At 49.1% G+C, this 16,503-nt stretch overlaps 1 protein-coding gene across 7 annotated transcripts in view; it reads right to left on the reverse strand.

The window, feature by feature from the left end:
- MPRIP (myosin phosphatase Rho interacting protein) overlaps window positions 1-14,724 on the reverse strand; it is a 69,134-nt gene extending 54,410 nt beyond the window's left edge. For 6 of the 7 annotated variants that reach the window (XM_081338013.1, XM_081338014.1, XM_081338011.1 and 3 more), the window contains exons 1-3: window positions 13,739-14,724; window positions 2,980-3,057; window positions 2,244-2,309 (exon numbers count right to left, since the gene is read on the reverse strand). In XM_081338013.1, the coding sequence (XP_081194139.1) occupies window positions 2,244-2,309; window positions 2,980-3,057; window positions 13,739-13,858 (264 nt within the window). In that variant the 5' untranslated portion in view covers window positions 13,859-14,724. The remainder of the gene's footprint in view (window positions 1-2,243; window positions 2,310-2,979; window positions 3,058-13,738) is intronic. The other variant, XM_081338009.1, reaches the window with a different exon arrangement.
- Window positions 14,725-16,503: the final 1,779 nt, after the last annotated feature.

The raw sequence follows: 16,503 nt of genomic DNA on the forward strand, positions 1-16,503 counted from the left end.
AATCACGTGCAGAGCCAATTGCCTGCCAGACATGATGTTTTTCTTAAAAAAAATTTTTTGAAGGAAAATGTATCCTGAACTGAATTCCTTCAGTGAAATGGACCCCCAGCCTAGATCTGTTGAGGACATTTTTAATGTACCTTCTCTACTAATGAAAAGCTACAGAGCAACTTAACCAAGTATCTCCTACTAATTAAATTAGAATAATTCTACAGCTGCAAAATTACGATTACAGCAGCCTGTAATATTCCTCAGTGGAGAATGCTGCAGGGCTTGGAGGGTCAATTTTATTAATTTTTCACTCATGAGTTTCTTGAGGAACATCTTCACATTCTTCAAGATCTTTCCCAACACACCTTCCCAAACCAGCCTAGGTGGGGCTCCCAATCAGCTTTGCTAGTTTCATTCCACTGACCTCTGTCCCCAATAAGCTTACACTAAACTAACTCACAAAGATGAATAACTACATTATATATATATATATATATATATACACACACACGTATAGGCAGATAAGGAGATCAGTATCACATCCGCTTTCTTACGTTTTGCAGGAAAAGCAAACCAGAAACTCCTCCCCTTTTTCGTCTAGCGCCAACTCACTAGTGAAATGTTGGCAGACACGTCAAAAGGAGTAAGACAAATATATATTTAGCGTAAGGGGCAATAATCGGATTGAAAAAAAGTTATAGAAGTCTTTGTATCAGCTGAGTCTGAAAGGCATTACTCAACGTGAAGAGGAACAGAAAATCTCGATTTTTATCAGAGATGGAATGAGAAATTACAAGGATAACTGGTAGGAATTGCTTATTTAATAGGCAGCTACTCTCTCCTCTTATTGTGAAGACTTAACCGATTCCCATCTGAGATTTGTACAGCATAAACATCCAGCGTAAAGCAAATCACGTTGTGAAGGACGAGACGAAGAAGGAAATCAAAGCCTTTACTCAGAAGTCTTCTGCTGGGTCAAAAAAAACATCCAAGATGCAGGCAAATCAAACTCCTACCCCTTCTGCAAAAATCACACGAATGAATTCCACCCTCTTAAGACTGGCTACTTTCTCTTCACTGATGGAGAAAGCTTTAGATGGCAAGTGAGCTCCAAAATCTTGGCCTGAGCAGGAGAGGAGACAATCCCAAGGCCTGTGTGTGAAAACTAGAAACATCAGATTCCCACATCTTCCCCAGGAAGTCTCTCTCTGCCTTTTGGAAATGACAACCATGATAAAATAGCCTGCTTTCCCCCTCTTCTCCAGCTACTAATCCCAAACAGCTTCTTACCAGCTGCTCCTCCATCCTTACATAGAAAACATAACTTCACCACCGCACCACAGTCATTGGGGACCGTGTCAAAACATACGCTCCAGCTGAAGGCTCACGGCACCTGGCCCCGATCATGGGAACTCAATTCCAGATAGCTTTACTCAACGGGCAACTCCGTTGTTGACGCTGCCTCTCCTGGGAATGCTCGATTAACAAGAGCAAGAGTAGACGGGGACTGTACTACACAACCCATCAAAGACAAGCTCTTTTGCTAATCCAAGGGTGCCATTCACCAGGTACCCAATGGCACTTTTTTTCCCCTTCTCTTTGGAAAACCACACTGAGACATCTTGCTTCAACAGACTTGGATATGAATAAACGAGTCATCTGTTCCCTTTTGGCATCTCTAGTTTATTTTAAGAGCATCATCTGCAGATGTTTCATTCCTCACCTGCAGGCAACTTCTACAAACTTCAGACTGAGGTTAGAAGCAAGCAAGCAGAGGCAAGTTCTGAACCCAAAGGGTAAAGCAAACTATGGCCTTCCAAGGTCTACGACATCAGGAAGATACCAATAAAGGAGAATATTTGCAGCTCAGAGTTGAAATGAGGGGTCCTTGGTGCTCTCCGAGCTTGGTTGTTTTCTTGGCAGATGCTTCATTACCCAAATTAGGTATGATCTTCGCTAATTTGGGTAATGAAGCATCTGCAAGAAAACAACCAAGCTCAGAGAGCACCAAGCACCCCTCAGATCAGGAAGGGTGAGAATGGACCACCAAGGAGGAGAAGCAAAGAGGCTGCTGCTGGCTGGGGAATTCTGGGGGTTGAGGTCCACACATCATAAAGTCGCCAAGTCCGAAGAACACTGCTCAAACTCTGACCTCTTGTGACCTTGGAAGCGCTCACCTCCTCACAAGCCCACCACGAGCATTAAAGGAGAGGAAATTGCCTTATCTCAAAATAAAAAAAAAACGGACTCACCATCTCGTCCAAGGCGTAGCGGAGAAGACCATGCTCGTAAAGGATGAAGAAGCGCCGTTGCCATTTCTAAACAAGGGAAAGGAAAAGAGGCCACATGGTTAAAACCCCAGAGAATTGAAGGCTTCAAATGAGGTCTCCCCAGACTGGGGGTCTTTCAGAACGGATGGAATTCAGTGTCCATCCAGATTTGTGGTGGAGAAGCTGTTTTGTTTTCCTTCTCCTCTCCATTCCTCCCCATTTCTGCACACCAGAGGAATAATATCTACAACCTTTTAAGACATGAAGGGACACCCCCCCCCCAAATGTCTGGAGTGAGACCCCCAGCTGTCCAAAAGTTGCTGCCATTTTTAATGCAACAGAAAGGAGATTGCACAGTGCAGTGAGAACAGTATCGAACGGATGAATTGTAAATATTAAAATAAGGGGAATTTTTCCTGGTACAACCAATTTCAGGGTAGAGGTCCTGACCCTCCCCCAACTCAAGGGCTCCAAGGAGTTTTGCATACCCTGCTTTACGGAGACCCCAAATTCTGGAAAGAGGCCCCAGCAGAAAGAAAACTCAGGATTGTGTGCTGAGATCAAGGTCCTGCAGTTATTCGAGCACTGAAAAAACCAGATCCCCTAGCCCATCTGGATAGCGAGAAGGCTGGCATATAAATTTAACAATAAATAAAATTTAAGAAATTTGAACTCGCTGCCCTTCATAGCCCAGCGAGGTGGAAGGAACAGTCCTTACCCGGGAGCGATGCACAGGGTTGTCAAAATCCGTGCCTTCGGGCGCCAATAGAAGCCACCCACCATAAATAGGCTTGGCCTGAGAACAGAACGAGGAAAAGATAAGTTTGATTTGTTTTTAAAGGGTACAATTTCCAACAATTTACTCTGTGATGCAATTAATAACCCTGGAAGGGCCAGTTATAAAATCTGGCAGAAGACAGACAAGATCATCCTCATTTAGTGAGCGCAGTTGGGACTGGCAAGAAGGTCGTTAAGCAAGGCAGTTGCTAAGTGAAATGTACATCTATGCTTACAACCTGACTGGTTATGAAGTGACTTTTTCATCATTGTCATAGCTGTGAATGGTTGCTGAATGAAGACTCCCTGTATACACACACACACACACAGAGACACACACACAGAGAGAGACACACACACACACACACACAGAGAGAGAGAGAGAGAGAGAGAGAGAGAGAGAGAGAGAGAGAGAGAGAGAGAGAGAGAGAGAGAGAGAGAGAGAGAGAAATGCATTGTGTCTGCAGGATACAAGAAACTTCTCCAGGACTGTGTGTGATATTGTGCCTCTTTAAGTGGACCTCCAGAGCAGGACTGATTTCTGAATGAAGCTTTGGGAGAACAGCAAACCGTGAAAGAAATCGAACTGAGTTAACATCCACAACGGACACACAAGGGACACACAACTGAGATCTGAACTGAAGGGCCGTACTGCGTATGTTTTGCAAGGCGCCCCTTCAAAAGACACGTCACTGCATTAAAAAACAACTTATAAAGCAACAGAGTCGCTTGGGGTGTTTTATTTTTTAAATTTTTTAAAAAATTTATTTCCAAAGTGAAAATACAAACTTCCACAGAAGAGCAGAAAACAAAGCACTTTTATCAGAGTCACTTTTTTGAGATGGGCAGCTACAAAAACCAAATAAATAAATAAAAAGTAACTTCTTTCCTTAAACTCCGTGGGCATCAAGGTCTAAATTTGTTCCCCTCTTCCAAGAACGGAACTCATCTTGAAGGAGATTTTATTTTTGAAACTCTGAATGTTCCCTCCTGTCCGCTGGGTTGTTCTCCTGTCTAAAATAAATACCTGTAAATGCCTTGGAGCAGAAATAGCCTTTTCCTGGTATATTCCTAGCTCTGGGTTAGTAATCAAAACCAAAACAAAGATGGGCTGTTTGGTGGTTGTTGTTGTTTTATAAACAAAAAAAAACAAAAAACCACGCAAACTCTGAAAAAAGCTGAAGCCAAACAGGGCTTGTTTATTTGAAGCAGGCACCAGCCAAATAAAAACCAGTTCCTGCGTTTAAAAACAAAAATATCCTGAGCTCAGTTGAATGAATCCTCCTCTAAACCTGTTCTGCAAGTCCAAGGATGTTGCAAGATGCTCCGTCTAAACCCAGGCCTGCAACCACCTCCAGATAAAAGAGGGGAATCTGTCAGTGCTCCACCCTGTTCCAAACGAGGAAGGCTTCGGTTTTTTAAAAACATGCCATTCTCTGAACTGGTACGTATCAGAAGTGTTTCTGATAGAAATCAAGCCAACGAGAAGATAAAATGGGTCTGGATTCTCTGCGCAGACATGCATTTTTCTCTGTTTGTCCCTGTTTATTCATTCTTCTCGGGCCCAGCCAATGTGACACACCCACCCCAATATTCTGTGCAAATTTATGCTTGCTTAAGTGGGGTGAAATGAACAGGCCTCCTTCACAGAGAAAAAAAAACACGATTTGAGTGGAGTTGAAAGGATTCCACAATATGGCTGGGCAAACTCAAACTTGACCCAGGAATTTCAATCCCATTTTCCTCCGGCAAGACCATGGATCCCCATCCCATTTCCCTTTAGATACCGGGTTAAGGAGCAGCATTTTTTTTTTTGCCCTATGAGAAAAGCAAACTAGACCTCATGAATATTTAAGCGAGCGCCGAAAGGTCTGCTTGCTTTGCTGTTCTTCTCACTTCCAAAGTTTCTAGTCCTCTTCACCTGATGCGCTTTAAATTTATTTTACACTGCAGCAGGCTGGTCATGCTCAATTATACAAAACAGCAGAGCCTTAACAACCGGGTGGACAGATTTAACTTCAGGATTCTAGACCTCATGAATAATGAAAGCACATTTGGAAAAGTATGCAGTTGAGTAGGTGGTGACAGGGATTGTTGTTGGTTTTTTTAGGCGGTGGGTAATCTTGTACGGCAGAAAAAGAATGCAAAGATTTTCAAGGGGGCCAGAAAAATGCCACTCCTCACAATTCACTGCCCCACCCTGGAGCACACAGGAGGGAAAGAGAAGTCTGCAAATCTGTGAGGTTTTTTTTTTCCTTTTTTTCTTAAATTTGCTAGTGTCTCCAAATTCAACTTAATTCAGCATCCCATTAGGCCTTCCTTTTCAAGTTGCCCTGCGCTACTCGAATCTCAAGAAGACACCGCGAAGGAATTATTCCTAATTTAATAATAATAATTAGGCTAGCAGAGGAATGAGGACAAACCCATCTAGCGACCGTTGCAGATCTTGGCTTCTGCCCGCAAACCCCGATCCTTTTGGATAAAGACGATAATGACAGCATTCAGGAACCCACAACGCCGATTCAGACAAGCTTGGGGAAATATTTGCCATCCCCACCCCCAAAAAACCATACATATATGAGCTTGTGTAGAAGGAAGGGAGGAAACATGCAAACTCTGGCCAAGTTGCAGATTTCTTCAGGAAGCGCTTGCTTCAAAAAGAATCTCCTTCCTTGAAATCAACAAATACAACTGAGGATGGCTTCCGGCTCCGTTGAAGCGCTGCTGGGATCCTCAAGCCCCTCACCCGCTTCCCACCAGGCATTCTGGTTTACGGTTCCATCCCCTCTTTCCGAATCTGAGCAAACCTGGATCTCAAAGCCGGCTTCCTCCAGCGCCTTCCAGGAGCTCCTGATCCGCCCAAACTTCCCTCGGCTCATGATCGTCTGCTCCTCACTCCCCGGGGCCCGTCTCCTTTCTGCTGGGCGGAGGTGCCGCCTTCCTTCCGTCAGGGGACCTGGGTCCCCACCCACACCTCCGCACAGCCCTACCTGGCCCACACCCTCGGTGGCTGACGGCTGCCGCACCCCTTCCGAACGCAGCAGCAGCGTAAGGCTGCCTGCTCTCCTCTCCCAACTGCCGAGGGAAGAACAGAATGACAGAGTGGGTAGGGCCCTTGGAGGCCTTCTAGTCCAACCCCCTGCTCAGGCAGGAGACCCTAGACCATTCCAGACAAGTGGCCATCCCATCTTTGCTTTAAAACCTCCGTTGATGGAGCAGCCAGAACTTCTGGAGGCAAGGAGTTCCACTGGTTAATCGTTCTCGCTGTCAGGAAGTTTCTCCTTAATTCCAGGTTGCTTCTCTCCTCGGTTAGTTTCCACCTGTTGCTTCTTGTCTTTGCCTTCAGGGGCTTTGGGAAGATAGGGGCAGCCCCTCAAATATCGGAAGACTGCTATCATGTCGCCCCTGACCCTTCATTAAACTCGCCCTTTGCCCTCAGCTGAACTTGCACACAGGATCGGGCGCTGCCAGTTGGGATAGCAGGTTGAGCAACTGGGGTGGGGGGAAACAAGCCGGGATATCTGCCCCAAATCGAGCAGGAAGCCCCTCCCCACACAACGCTGCAAGCTGGCTTCGCTTCAGAGGAATCGCCCAGGAGGTCAGCCCAAATGGTGCCTTCAAGTTCCCTTGGCAGAACCACGCCAGGTAAACCCACTTCCTGGGGGCCGCTGAGGATCTCAAGGGGGCCCTTGACCTAGGCAAGGGGCTCTCAGCCGGCACAGCCCGCAACATTTCTTCTCCCAGCCATGGCGGATGGGGAATGTAGTCCAGCTGGGAGGGTTAACAAACAGTGATAAAAGAAGTTACGTTCTTCCTGTGTGGAGGTCCCAGTGGCAGAGGCTGTTTCGCCCATTTCGGTTCTAAGGTCCCCATAATTTTAAGCATTGCAGTGTTTGTTTTTTCTCTTCCCTCCCCAGCGTTTTGTCCTTTTTCATCTTGTGACTTGGATGGTCCTTCCTTCCTTCCTTCCTTCCTTCCTTCCTTCCTTCCTTCCTTCCTTCCTTCTCTTCTTTCTGGTTTATTTTTCCTTCCTTCCTTCCTTCTTTCTCTTCTTTCCATACTTTCTGGTTTATTTTTCCCTCCTTCCTTCCTTCCTTCCTTCCTTCCTTCCTTCCTTCCTTCCTTCCTTCCTTCCTTCCTTCTTTTTCTTTTTCTTTCTACTGATGCACTGAGAGCAGATCAGCAGAGAAACGTTAGCAATTAACAAACGGATTCATCCATGCAGACCTAGTGCTGTGACATGAACAATTATCAACAACTTTTTTCAAAAACCAGTCACTTCCTATGGATTTTTCTGATGAAAGAAGACAAAAAAAAAAGAGATGATTATTTACGGGGTTGAGGATTAAAAAAAACATGTGGAGTAAGGCAGGCGTTGGAGGGATTTTTGTAACATCTCAGAGGGAGTTGGGAGTATAGGATTGTAATTACCTGTTGAGGAGAAGTTTGGAAGTCATTATATTTAGTTTCCTGCCTGTTTTAGTTTTCTTGCAACATCTTTTGTTGTGCTTTAGATTTGTCTTTTGCTTTATGTAAAATTCTCAATAAACACAAACAAATAGAATACGCAGTTACATTACTTAGGAGCCCTCTGGGCTGAAAACCTCATTAACGCACCTTTCATACATCAACAGGAAGAAAAACCTCCACTCTCAAGAGGAGTCTACCTCCAAACTGTATACTGAGAGACAAGAATCACCTCTCCGATTATACACCGGCTAGGAAAAATGACATTTGAGTGCACGAGGCTGGTACGCAGACTACTGCACAACCCAATTAATAAACAAAGCTTCCTTTAAAAGGTAGGACAAGTCAGAATAAACTAGGCAGTAATAATAATAAATCTGGACTCTGACTCAGGATATTAAAACTGCAAATTTTGAAAGCTCGTACTGTCATAAATTTATTTTGCAGAAGTTCAGGCTGATTTCCCCCCCCCCCCCCGACTCCCATCTATTTACATCCCCATCCTTGTCTCTCTGGTCACTTGGAAGAAATTCTGACTTGCCCCAGGAGACTGGCTGTTTGCAAGGCAGGCCCTCCCGACAATGCCAGGGGGGGGGATTATGTCAGCTCCCCCCAACCCCAGGAACCTTGCCACTGATATCGCAGTCGATCCAAAATGTCAACACTTATTTATAAACAGCTTGCCATGAAATATAAGACACTGGTACACCGTGATCTCGTCCTTCTGAAGATCCCGTCACGGCTTGATCCCATTTAAATCCTGTCTCGCTGCTTTCCTAAAACTCTCAGCAACTGCAGATAATTTTTTTAAAGGAAAAAAGGAAGAAGAAAAAAAACCTCCTGGTGTACTGCTATTCAAAGAAACAAGGGGAGCCTGGGAAAATGCTTCCAAGCTTAGAGGAGAAGAATTCCCCCCGGAGGGAGGCTGGCCCGTCCAAACACGCTCAGCAGATCCCCATCAGTCAAACAGAAGAATGCTCGGTTCGGGGCCAGAGAAGGAGTTGAAGACGCCTGGGGGGTAGGGGGGAGGCTTTGGGGGCGGCACAAAAACAGATTTGGGCCTGCCTGACTTTTCTTGGGAAGGAAGGAAGGAAGGAAGGAAGGAAGGAAGGAAGGAAGGAAGGAAGGAAGGAAGGAAGGAAGGAAGGAAAGACTAGGTAGAAGGAAGGAAAGGAAGAAAGAAAGGATGATAGATAGATAGATAGATAGATAGATAGATAGATAGATAGATCTGTTTAGAGTGCCTAAACTTGTTTTCTACATGAGCTACTTTGCCCTTGTCCTCATTTTAATTCAGATTGGTTGCAACTGCAATCGTGGATGGATGGATGGATGGATGGCCTCTTTTGCTACTGCTATCAGGGAGAGGGGGAGGAAGGAAGAGGCAGGCAAGAAGGCCTGTTTTGCTAAGGAAGGAAGGAAGGAAGGAAGGAAGGAAGGAAGGAAGGAAGGAAGGAAGGAAGGAAGGAAGGAAGGAAGGAAGAAGGGGCAGGCAGGCAGGCCTCTTTTGCTATTGTAAGAAGGGAGGGAGGGAGGGAGGGAGAGGGAGGGAGGGAGGGAGAGAAAAAGAGAGAAAGAAAAGAAAGGGAAAAATGCCTTTTTTCGCTGTTGGGTACCCCATCCATCTTCCCAATCCTTAGCAGTCCTTTTTCAAAGATGCACCATCGCATCGCATCAGCTATGCACTGGACCGTTTCCTTTAAAGAGCAGCAGAATGATCCTGGGTACACATTGTATTGCACTGTGGTCAACCAGGTATTTGTCCGCCTCACCTGTGTGGCGTTGGGTACCTAGCTGACTTTGTGAGTCATCCATTCTCTTGGCCCTTCACACAAAGCTCAGGTGCACATCAAGGTTTCCTGCGTTGCTGAACACTGTACGGGCACACTGAAGGACCTATGAAATAGCTTCCCCGTTTATTTCCAAAACCAAGGACACTGTGCCGGGCACGTGCCAGGAAACCATTTAAATATCAGCTGCTAGTCCTCAACACACAAGAGGCTGGCTTTCTATTCAGCACCTTTGTGTTCATATTCAGCTTCTTTTCCTGAGAACTGGCTGGAGAATCTGGGAGGGGAGATAAATTGATATTTTTTTTCTTTTCTCCATCTTAATTCAATGTTATTTTTCATTTACATATTTACCAGCCAGAATATACTCAATAACTTTGATTATTATTTTTTTTGGGGGGCAACAGAATTTTTATAATGACTTAGCACTTTATATCACTGACAGGTTTTCCCAGTCTTCACAAACTGCTCTTTTTAAGATAGATCTTTTTTTTTTTGCACTATAGTTTAAGAATTCATTTCCCCTCCTGTATTTTCAAGACAGAAGAAAAGCAGGATTCTAATCCAGAAATCTTATTCTCTTATCTGGGATGATGACTGCTGTTTATAGCGTTCAGGGTTAAGCTTTCCTTAATAAGTCCCCCAAGAAACAAAAATATACCAACTTCTGGGGTCTCAACCTACCAAAAGCCTTTTTTGCAAAACAAAAACAAAATGTCAGGTTTGACTATCTGATTTCTCCACCAAATTTGGTAACCGTCTGCTGCTGCTGTTTAATTGCATGCAAATATCCTGGCAGAAAAAGAAAGAAAGAAAGAAAGAAAGAAAGAAAGAAAGAAAGAAAGAAAGAAAGAAAGAAAGAAAGAAAGAAAGAAAGAAAGAAAGAAAGAAAGAAAGAAAGAAAGAAAGAAAGAAAGAAAGAAAGAAAGAAAGAGGTTCTGCCAGCTAAGGGCTAAGATGAGATAATCTGCTTTCCAAAACACCAAACAGAAAAACAAAGCAATGCCAGAACTTGCTTTCTCGCTGACCTCCAGCTTCCTAATCAGAAGTTGCAAAGCAAATCAATCCAGGAGGAAGAACAAATGGTTTTTTGGGGGGGGTTTGTTTTTTTCCCCTAAAAGCCAGGAGAGGTGTTAAAATCCTTGTGCTACTATGTTTACGACAGGGATCTCCAACCTTGGCAACTTTAAGATCCATGGACTTCAACTCCCAGAATTCCCCAGCCAGCGTGCTGGGGAACTGATAACGCACAGCGTGAGAAATGTTTCTCTAACTTTGACCCAAGCAAGCAGACTGCCCTTGCACATGGAGGTTCGACTGAGCTCCCTCTGCCAATGCATTTCTCCTCCATCACAAGCTTATCTGAGCTTTCTGGACCGGCAGGCAGCCTTCACCGCAAGTTACGCAAGCCAAATTCCCCGGCATCAGCTGTGGATTTTGGAGAACTGCTCGTTCCTTTCCCCTGTCTAGACATTATCACCCTGTTCTTCTTCTTCTTCTTATGAGGTCAGCTGAACCAGGGACACGGGATCCCCGTCTTGCAAGATCTGACATTTCAAGATCCACTTCCAGGAGGGTGCGCCGAAAGCAGCCGCAGCAGCTTAGAAGATTCTAAGCTGTGATCAGGCCAAATGGATCCTCCATATCCAGGGGCAGTATATGTGTCTGGTTGGGACACAGCCAGGAAAGGGTTACTCTAGGTTCTCCAGGTGGGTTCCTCAGCTGGTTGTGGATAGGATGATGTAAGCTTGGGGGGGGGGAATCATAGGAGTTGTAGTCCAGCGTGCCTGGAGGGAAACCAGAGCTGGTCCAGGAAAATCAGGCCCAGTGGGACCTTTTCAGAAAACCCCCCCCCCCATAATTTCCCCCCGCATTGGCCTCAAAGGAGAACAGAAGAGATTCTCCATGGGGCTCTGAGCCAAACAAAACCAGAAGTGGCCTGTTGCAAGTGGTGAATACCCCCCCTCCACAAAGCAGCCCCCCTCAGAAAGGGCTACTCCAGGCCACAGACTAATCTGCACTTAGAACAGCTGTGTGAAGAGCCACCCTAGGCCTCTATGCCACTTTATAGAGCTGGGATGATTCAAGGCCCGGAGACTAAAACATATGAAGAACGGTGGGTATGTCTCCTCTAGAGAAAAGGAGGACTGGGGTGGGGGTGGGGGGACATGATAGCAGTCTTCCAGTATTTGAGGGGCTGCCCCAAAGAAGAGGAGGCTCAACTTATTTTCCAGAGCACCAGAAGGCAGGAGAAGAAGCAACGTTTGGAAACTCATCAAGGAGAGAAGCAACCTGGAACTAAGGAGAAACTTCCTGACAATGAGGACAATTAACCAGTGGAACTACTTGCCTCCAGAAGTTGTGGGTGCTTCATCACTGGAGGTTTTTTTAAGAAAAGACTGGACATCTGTCTGAAATGCATAGAGTCTCCTGCTTGAGGAGGGGGGTTGGACTTGAAGAGTCCCTTCCAACTCTGATTTATTGATTCCTAACTCCACCTCCCTACAGCCCTGCATGTCGACAGCTAGCAGCTCCAGGTAAGGCGGATTTGGGTCAAAGCGGGCAACATCCAGAGTCTCACCCCAGCATGTCAACCGCCACCCTCTTCAAGATGAGGAAAGTTTCCAAACCAAACTGGAATGCAGTGGGGAATTATGGTGCCTGTAATCCCACACAGCTGGAGAGTCTCCACACTGGAAGCACCCTAACCTACCTCAGTAGTTCATCCCTTCCCCTTCCAAAGCAGTGGGGCACTGAACAGTTACCTTTGTTTAAGGAACAGAACACGACACAAACGCAGTCTTTCAGGCTGGGCCTGCCGAACAATTGTGTGTTTTTCTCCTTTCCAGAAGGAGATGGACGGAGAACAAGCAAACAATTCAGGCATTTTCACACCCGAGATTTAACCCCCTGGTTTTAAGGGGGGAAATAATAATAATAAATAATAATAAATAATAATAATAATAATAATAATAATAATAATAATAATAATAATAATAATAATATAAAATAAAATAAAATAAAAATAAAAAATAATAATGATAATGATGATAATGATGATGATAATAATGATAATGATAATAATGATAATAATAATAATGATAATGATAATAATAATGATGATGATAACAATAATAATAATGATGATGATAATAATGATGATGATAATGATGATGATGATGATGATAATAATAATAATAATAATAATAATAATAATAATAATAATAATAATAATAATAATAATAATAATAATAATAATAATAATAGAAGGCCTCAGGCGAAAAGGATGGGAAACAGCGTCGGGTTTCAAAGCTAACCTGACCCCTTAGCCAGCCCCTTTTATCGCTTTACACGCACCACACACTCGCGTGCATAGTTTCCGTATTAGCTTGCAGATGGCGGAGCAGGGTGAAGGAAGGGGCAGCATCCAAGTAGCCAGAGACCTCCTTTCCCCCCCCCCTCTCCCCATAGGATTGCGAGCAGAGACGTTAGGAGCGGCTCAGGAAGGAACCAGCCACGCGGGGAAATCGGGACGCCCATCTGCACATTCACACGCACTCGCTCCCCGCTTCTCTATTTATAAACAGCCGCGCAATGCACGGGAGGGGTGGGGGTGGGGAAGAGTGTAAATGCACGAGGCAAATACGCCTGGCTACGCTTTTTTTTTTTGGAGAAAAATGCACGCTGCTAGCCCCCCATTGGCTGGGCTCGATGGCGGGGACCCCACTTTTAAAGGCGGCGGACCCTTCCGCTTACAGCCAAGTTACCTAAGCGGGATTGGGGGGGGCGGCGGGGGCTGGAAGCCGCACTAATCCTTTGCAAGGCGCCTGACGCTGCCTTTGATATGGCGGATCCAGCCTTTGAAATGCGAGGCCCTGGGCGCTTCAAGATTCTATCCCTCAAGGGGAAAGGCAGGGAGGGAGGGGGGAAAATGAAACCGTCTCGCTGGCAAGTTTACAAACGAGCTCTGGGCCTGCTGGCGCATTTTGTCCCCAGTTTTCCTGGGTGGGAGTAGATGAGGAAAGGGGGGGGGAGAGAAAGGCTAGAAAGTATCAGAGAAGCCAAAACAAGCCGCAGAAAGTAACCCAAAAGTATCTCCTTTGAAGGCTCAGGAAGGAAGCGGGCGCTGATTATACCAACAGGGCGACGGGGCAAATCTTTCGGGGGGGGGATCCGCAGCCGCCCCCCTCCCCTGCGACGTCCAAAGCGGGACATTTCTTCTGCCACCCTCGGCCCAGCCCCAGTCTGGGATTTGCAAAGTTGCTTTGCTTCTGGGCATCAACCTCTTCCCCCCCCCCGCCCGGAAACCACAGCCCACCGGCCGGGCCTCCTGGCCCTCCTCCTCCTCCTCCTCCCGGAGATTCCAGCCCTGCAAGAGCCGGGACCAGCGACACCCCACCCGCTCAGGACTCCTAACCCCCCCCCGGCCCAAGAAGGCCTTACCTGGTTCAAATCTTCGTCGTTCAGCAGGTGCGACTCCCGAGGCTTGAAGCAATTCTGACACTTGCTTTTATTGAAAATGTTCGCCTGGAATTTCCGGCACGGGTTTTCTTTCGCAGCCATGGCGGGAGGGGGGGGTGTTTGTGTGCGGCTCCCGCGGGGAGCTCCCGGGCGGGGGCGGGGGGGGAGAAGCAGAAAAACCGACCCTCCAAGTGCTGCTGCTGATCCTCCCCACGTCAGTCGTTCCGCCAAAGGAGGGCAGGCGAGGCCCCCCCGCTGGCGCGGATCTCCAGCCCCGCCGCGCACGGGTGTCGAAGAAGGTCGTCGGAAAGGCGAGCAGTCCGCCCGCTACGCCTGGCCTCCGCCGCGGGCCTCTCTCTGCCAGCGGTGCGCAGCCCTCCAGAGGCCCCCAGCGGGCCGCATCCCAGGGGTCGGGCCCCCCAGCAGCCAAAGGGGGGCGCGGCAGGCCAGCCGGTCCCGGCTCGGGCTCTCGCAGCTGGTCCCGGTCCGCGGCTCCAGCCGGGGAGGCGGAGCGGGGCGCCGGAGGAGGGCGAGCCTCCAGCTGCCAGGGCAGTCGGGCCGAGCGGGAGGCGGCCGGGAGGAAGCGGAGGGTCCCACGCGAGGGCGCTCAATCCACGCGCCGGCCCGAGGCTTCCACGCCGCGCCGGCCGGCCGGGGCTGCCCGGCTGCTCTCCGCAGACGGCTCCGGGCCGGCCAAGGGCCGCGGGCCATCCATGCCGCCGCCGCCCCAGCCGGAGGAAGCCAATCCAGGGCTCAAGGCGAATCCAGGCGGGCGGCGCGGCCGAGGCCAGGCGCGACGGAGATCAGCCGCGGGATGCGGCGCAGGTCCTCTCGCCGGCCCGGAACCCCGCCGGCGCGATCCGTTGCAGCTCAGCAGCGCCTCCCCGGACGGAGCAGCTCCGGATCCCGGCCACGGCTCGTCCAGGGCCCGCTCGGCCCGCCGCCGCCTCTTCCGAGCCGCAGGCCGCCCCTCCGCGCGGGGAAGGGGCAGGGCAGGGGGCGGCGGCGGCGGCGTCCAACGAGAGGGAAACGCCTTAATTTCTCAGCCCCCTCCTTCCTTCGCACGCCCCCCCCCGTTGGAGGAGGTGGTTGGAGATCACAGGGCGTGAAAAAATAAGCCAGCAGGCCCCCCCCCCCGCTCCTCCCCCGACAAAACCCGGCCAGGCTCTTGCGCTGCGGAGGCCGAGGGTTTGCAAAGGTTACCAATTGGGTGGGTGGGTTTGGGGAGGGGGAGAAATCCGGAAAGCGGGGAGGGGAAAGGCCGTCACGCGCTCCCGGGACCCCGGGAGGAAAGGGGGGGGAGAGGAGGGGGGGAGAAGAGCCCTCCGCCTTTTTCTGCTTTCTTCGCGCTCCCCACCCCAAACACACACGTTTTTTTTGGGGGGGAGAGTAATTGACTTTGCTCGCGACCCAATGGCGAGGAGGCTGGGCTCTTCACAAAAGGACACCCAACCCAATCGGGAAAGAGGCTGAGCCAGAGGCGGGTCCCTCCCCCACGTCATGTGCGAAAGCGCCCACAATGCGCACCCAGGCGGGGGCGGGGGGGCGCTTGCGTGCTTCAGGCTTGGTGGACGCGCGCGGTGGGGGCAGCGCTTCGGGGGCCGGGGGCGGGGGAGGGGGAGGGGGAGGGAGGCAGCCGGGCAGTTGGCTGGCTGGTCGGCCGGGGGGGGGTCCCTGCAATCCCCAGCCCGGGGAGGGGCTCGGCCAGACGGTTCGGGACTGGCCCTTCGCGAGACGCTGAGATTTCGGAGTCGGGGCGGTGGGAATCCAGCCGTCTCGCGGGGATCCCTCCTCGCTCGGGGACGAGAGAAGCAGACAAAGGCTGCGACGCGGGTCTTCGTCTCTCGGGCCTTTCGTCCGGCCCCGGCCCCAAAGACATCTGCCTACCGAGAGTTGCCGGAACGCCGAGACGGAGCATTCCCCGAGGAACAACCTTTTGTGCTGTGAGCCGCCCAGAGTCCGTTGGACACCAGACGGGCGGCAAATCAATTTAGATAGATAGACAGAGAGACATGGATACTTCATCGGACTGGCAGGCTGTTTTGCATTATCCCCTTCCCAAATCTGTGCAGGCTTAGATGCTGAGCTTTCTTCCCCAGCCCCAGCCTAGCTTCTGCTGCTCCATAGAAAGGAGTCGGTTCTCTTCCTATATTCTTTCCCCTTGGAAGGGGGGGGGGAGCGACTGACCCCCCCCACCCCATTCAGTCACAAACAGCTGGTTGCATTGACCAGTTTTCCTTTCATACCAACCATCTATAATTATGTCCAATTTCTCTGTTGCTTGGCTCGCCTGGAACTTGAATTGTGTTATTTTATTTGCTGCTCATCTGGCAGTTTGAAGCGACTCTAAGGGGCTTCTTCTTCTTTCTTGCCTGCCCTTTGATCCCTTTTTCCCCCGGAGAGGTGGGCCTGGGATCACTCCCAGCTTAGGAAGTTGCAGCTCTGGGTCACCAGTCAGGCCCGGGGAGGGGCTGAGCTTTGGGTCTTCCTGAGAGGGGCAAAGAGGCCCTCCCACGTCAGAGCCACAGGTGCGAAGAGAGAATTCCTGTGCCCATCTGGCTTCAGTTTTTCCCCTTTTCTCCAATTTTGCTCTCTGCTTCGATGGGGGGGGGAGGTCCTGGCCAAGGGCCAGCAATTCAATGGGAATTCACTGAAATTCACCCTTTGTGCTGGTGCCTCACTTGTTTCATTAACCAACACAACTTTGCCCCCCCCCCCCGCTTCAGAGTCCAAGGGGCCTTGGCGAA

Source organism: Vipera berus (genome assembly GCF_964194415.1).
Source record: "Vipera berus genome assembly, chromosome: 13".
Taxonomy (NCBI): Eukaryota; Metazoa; Chordata; class Lepidosauria; order Squamata; family Viperidae; genus Vipera; species Vipera berus.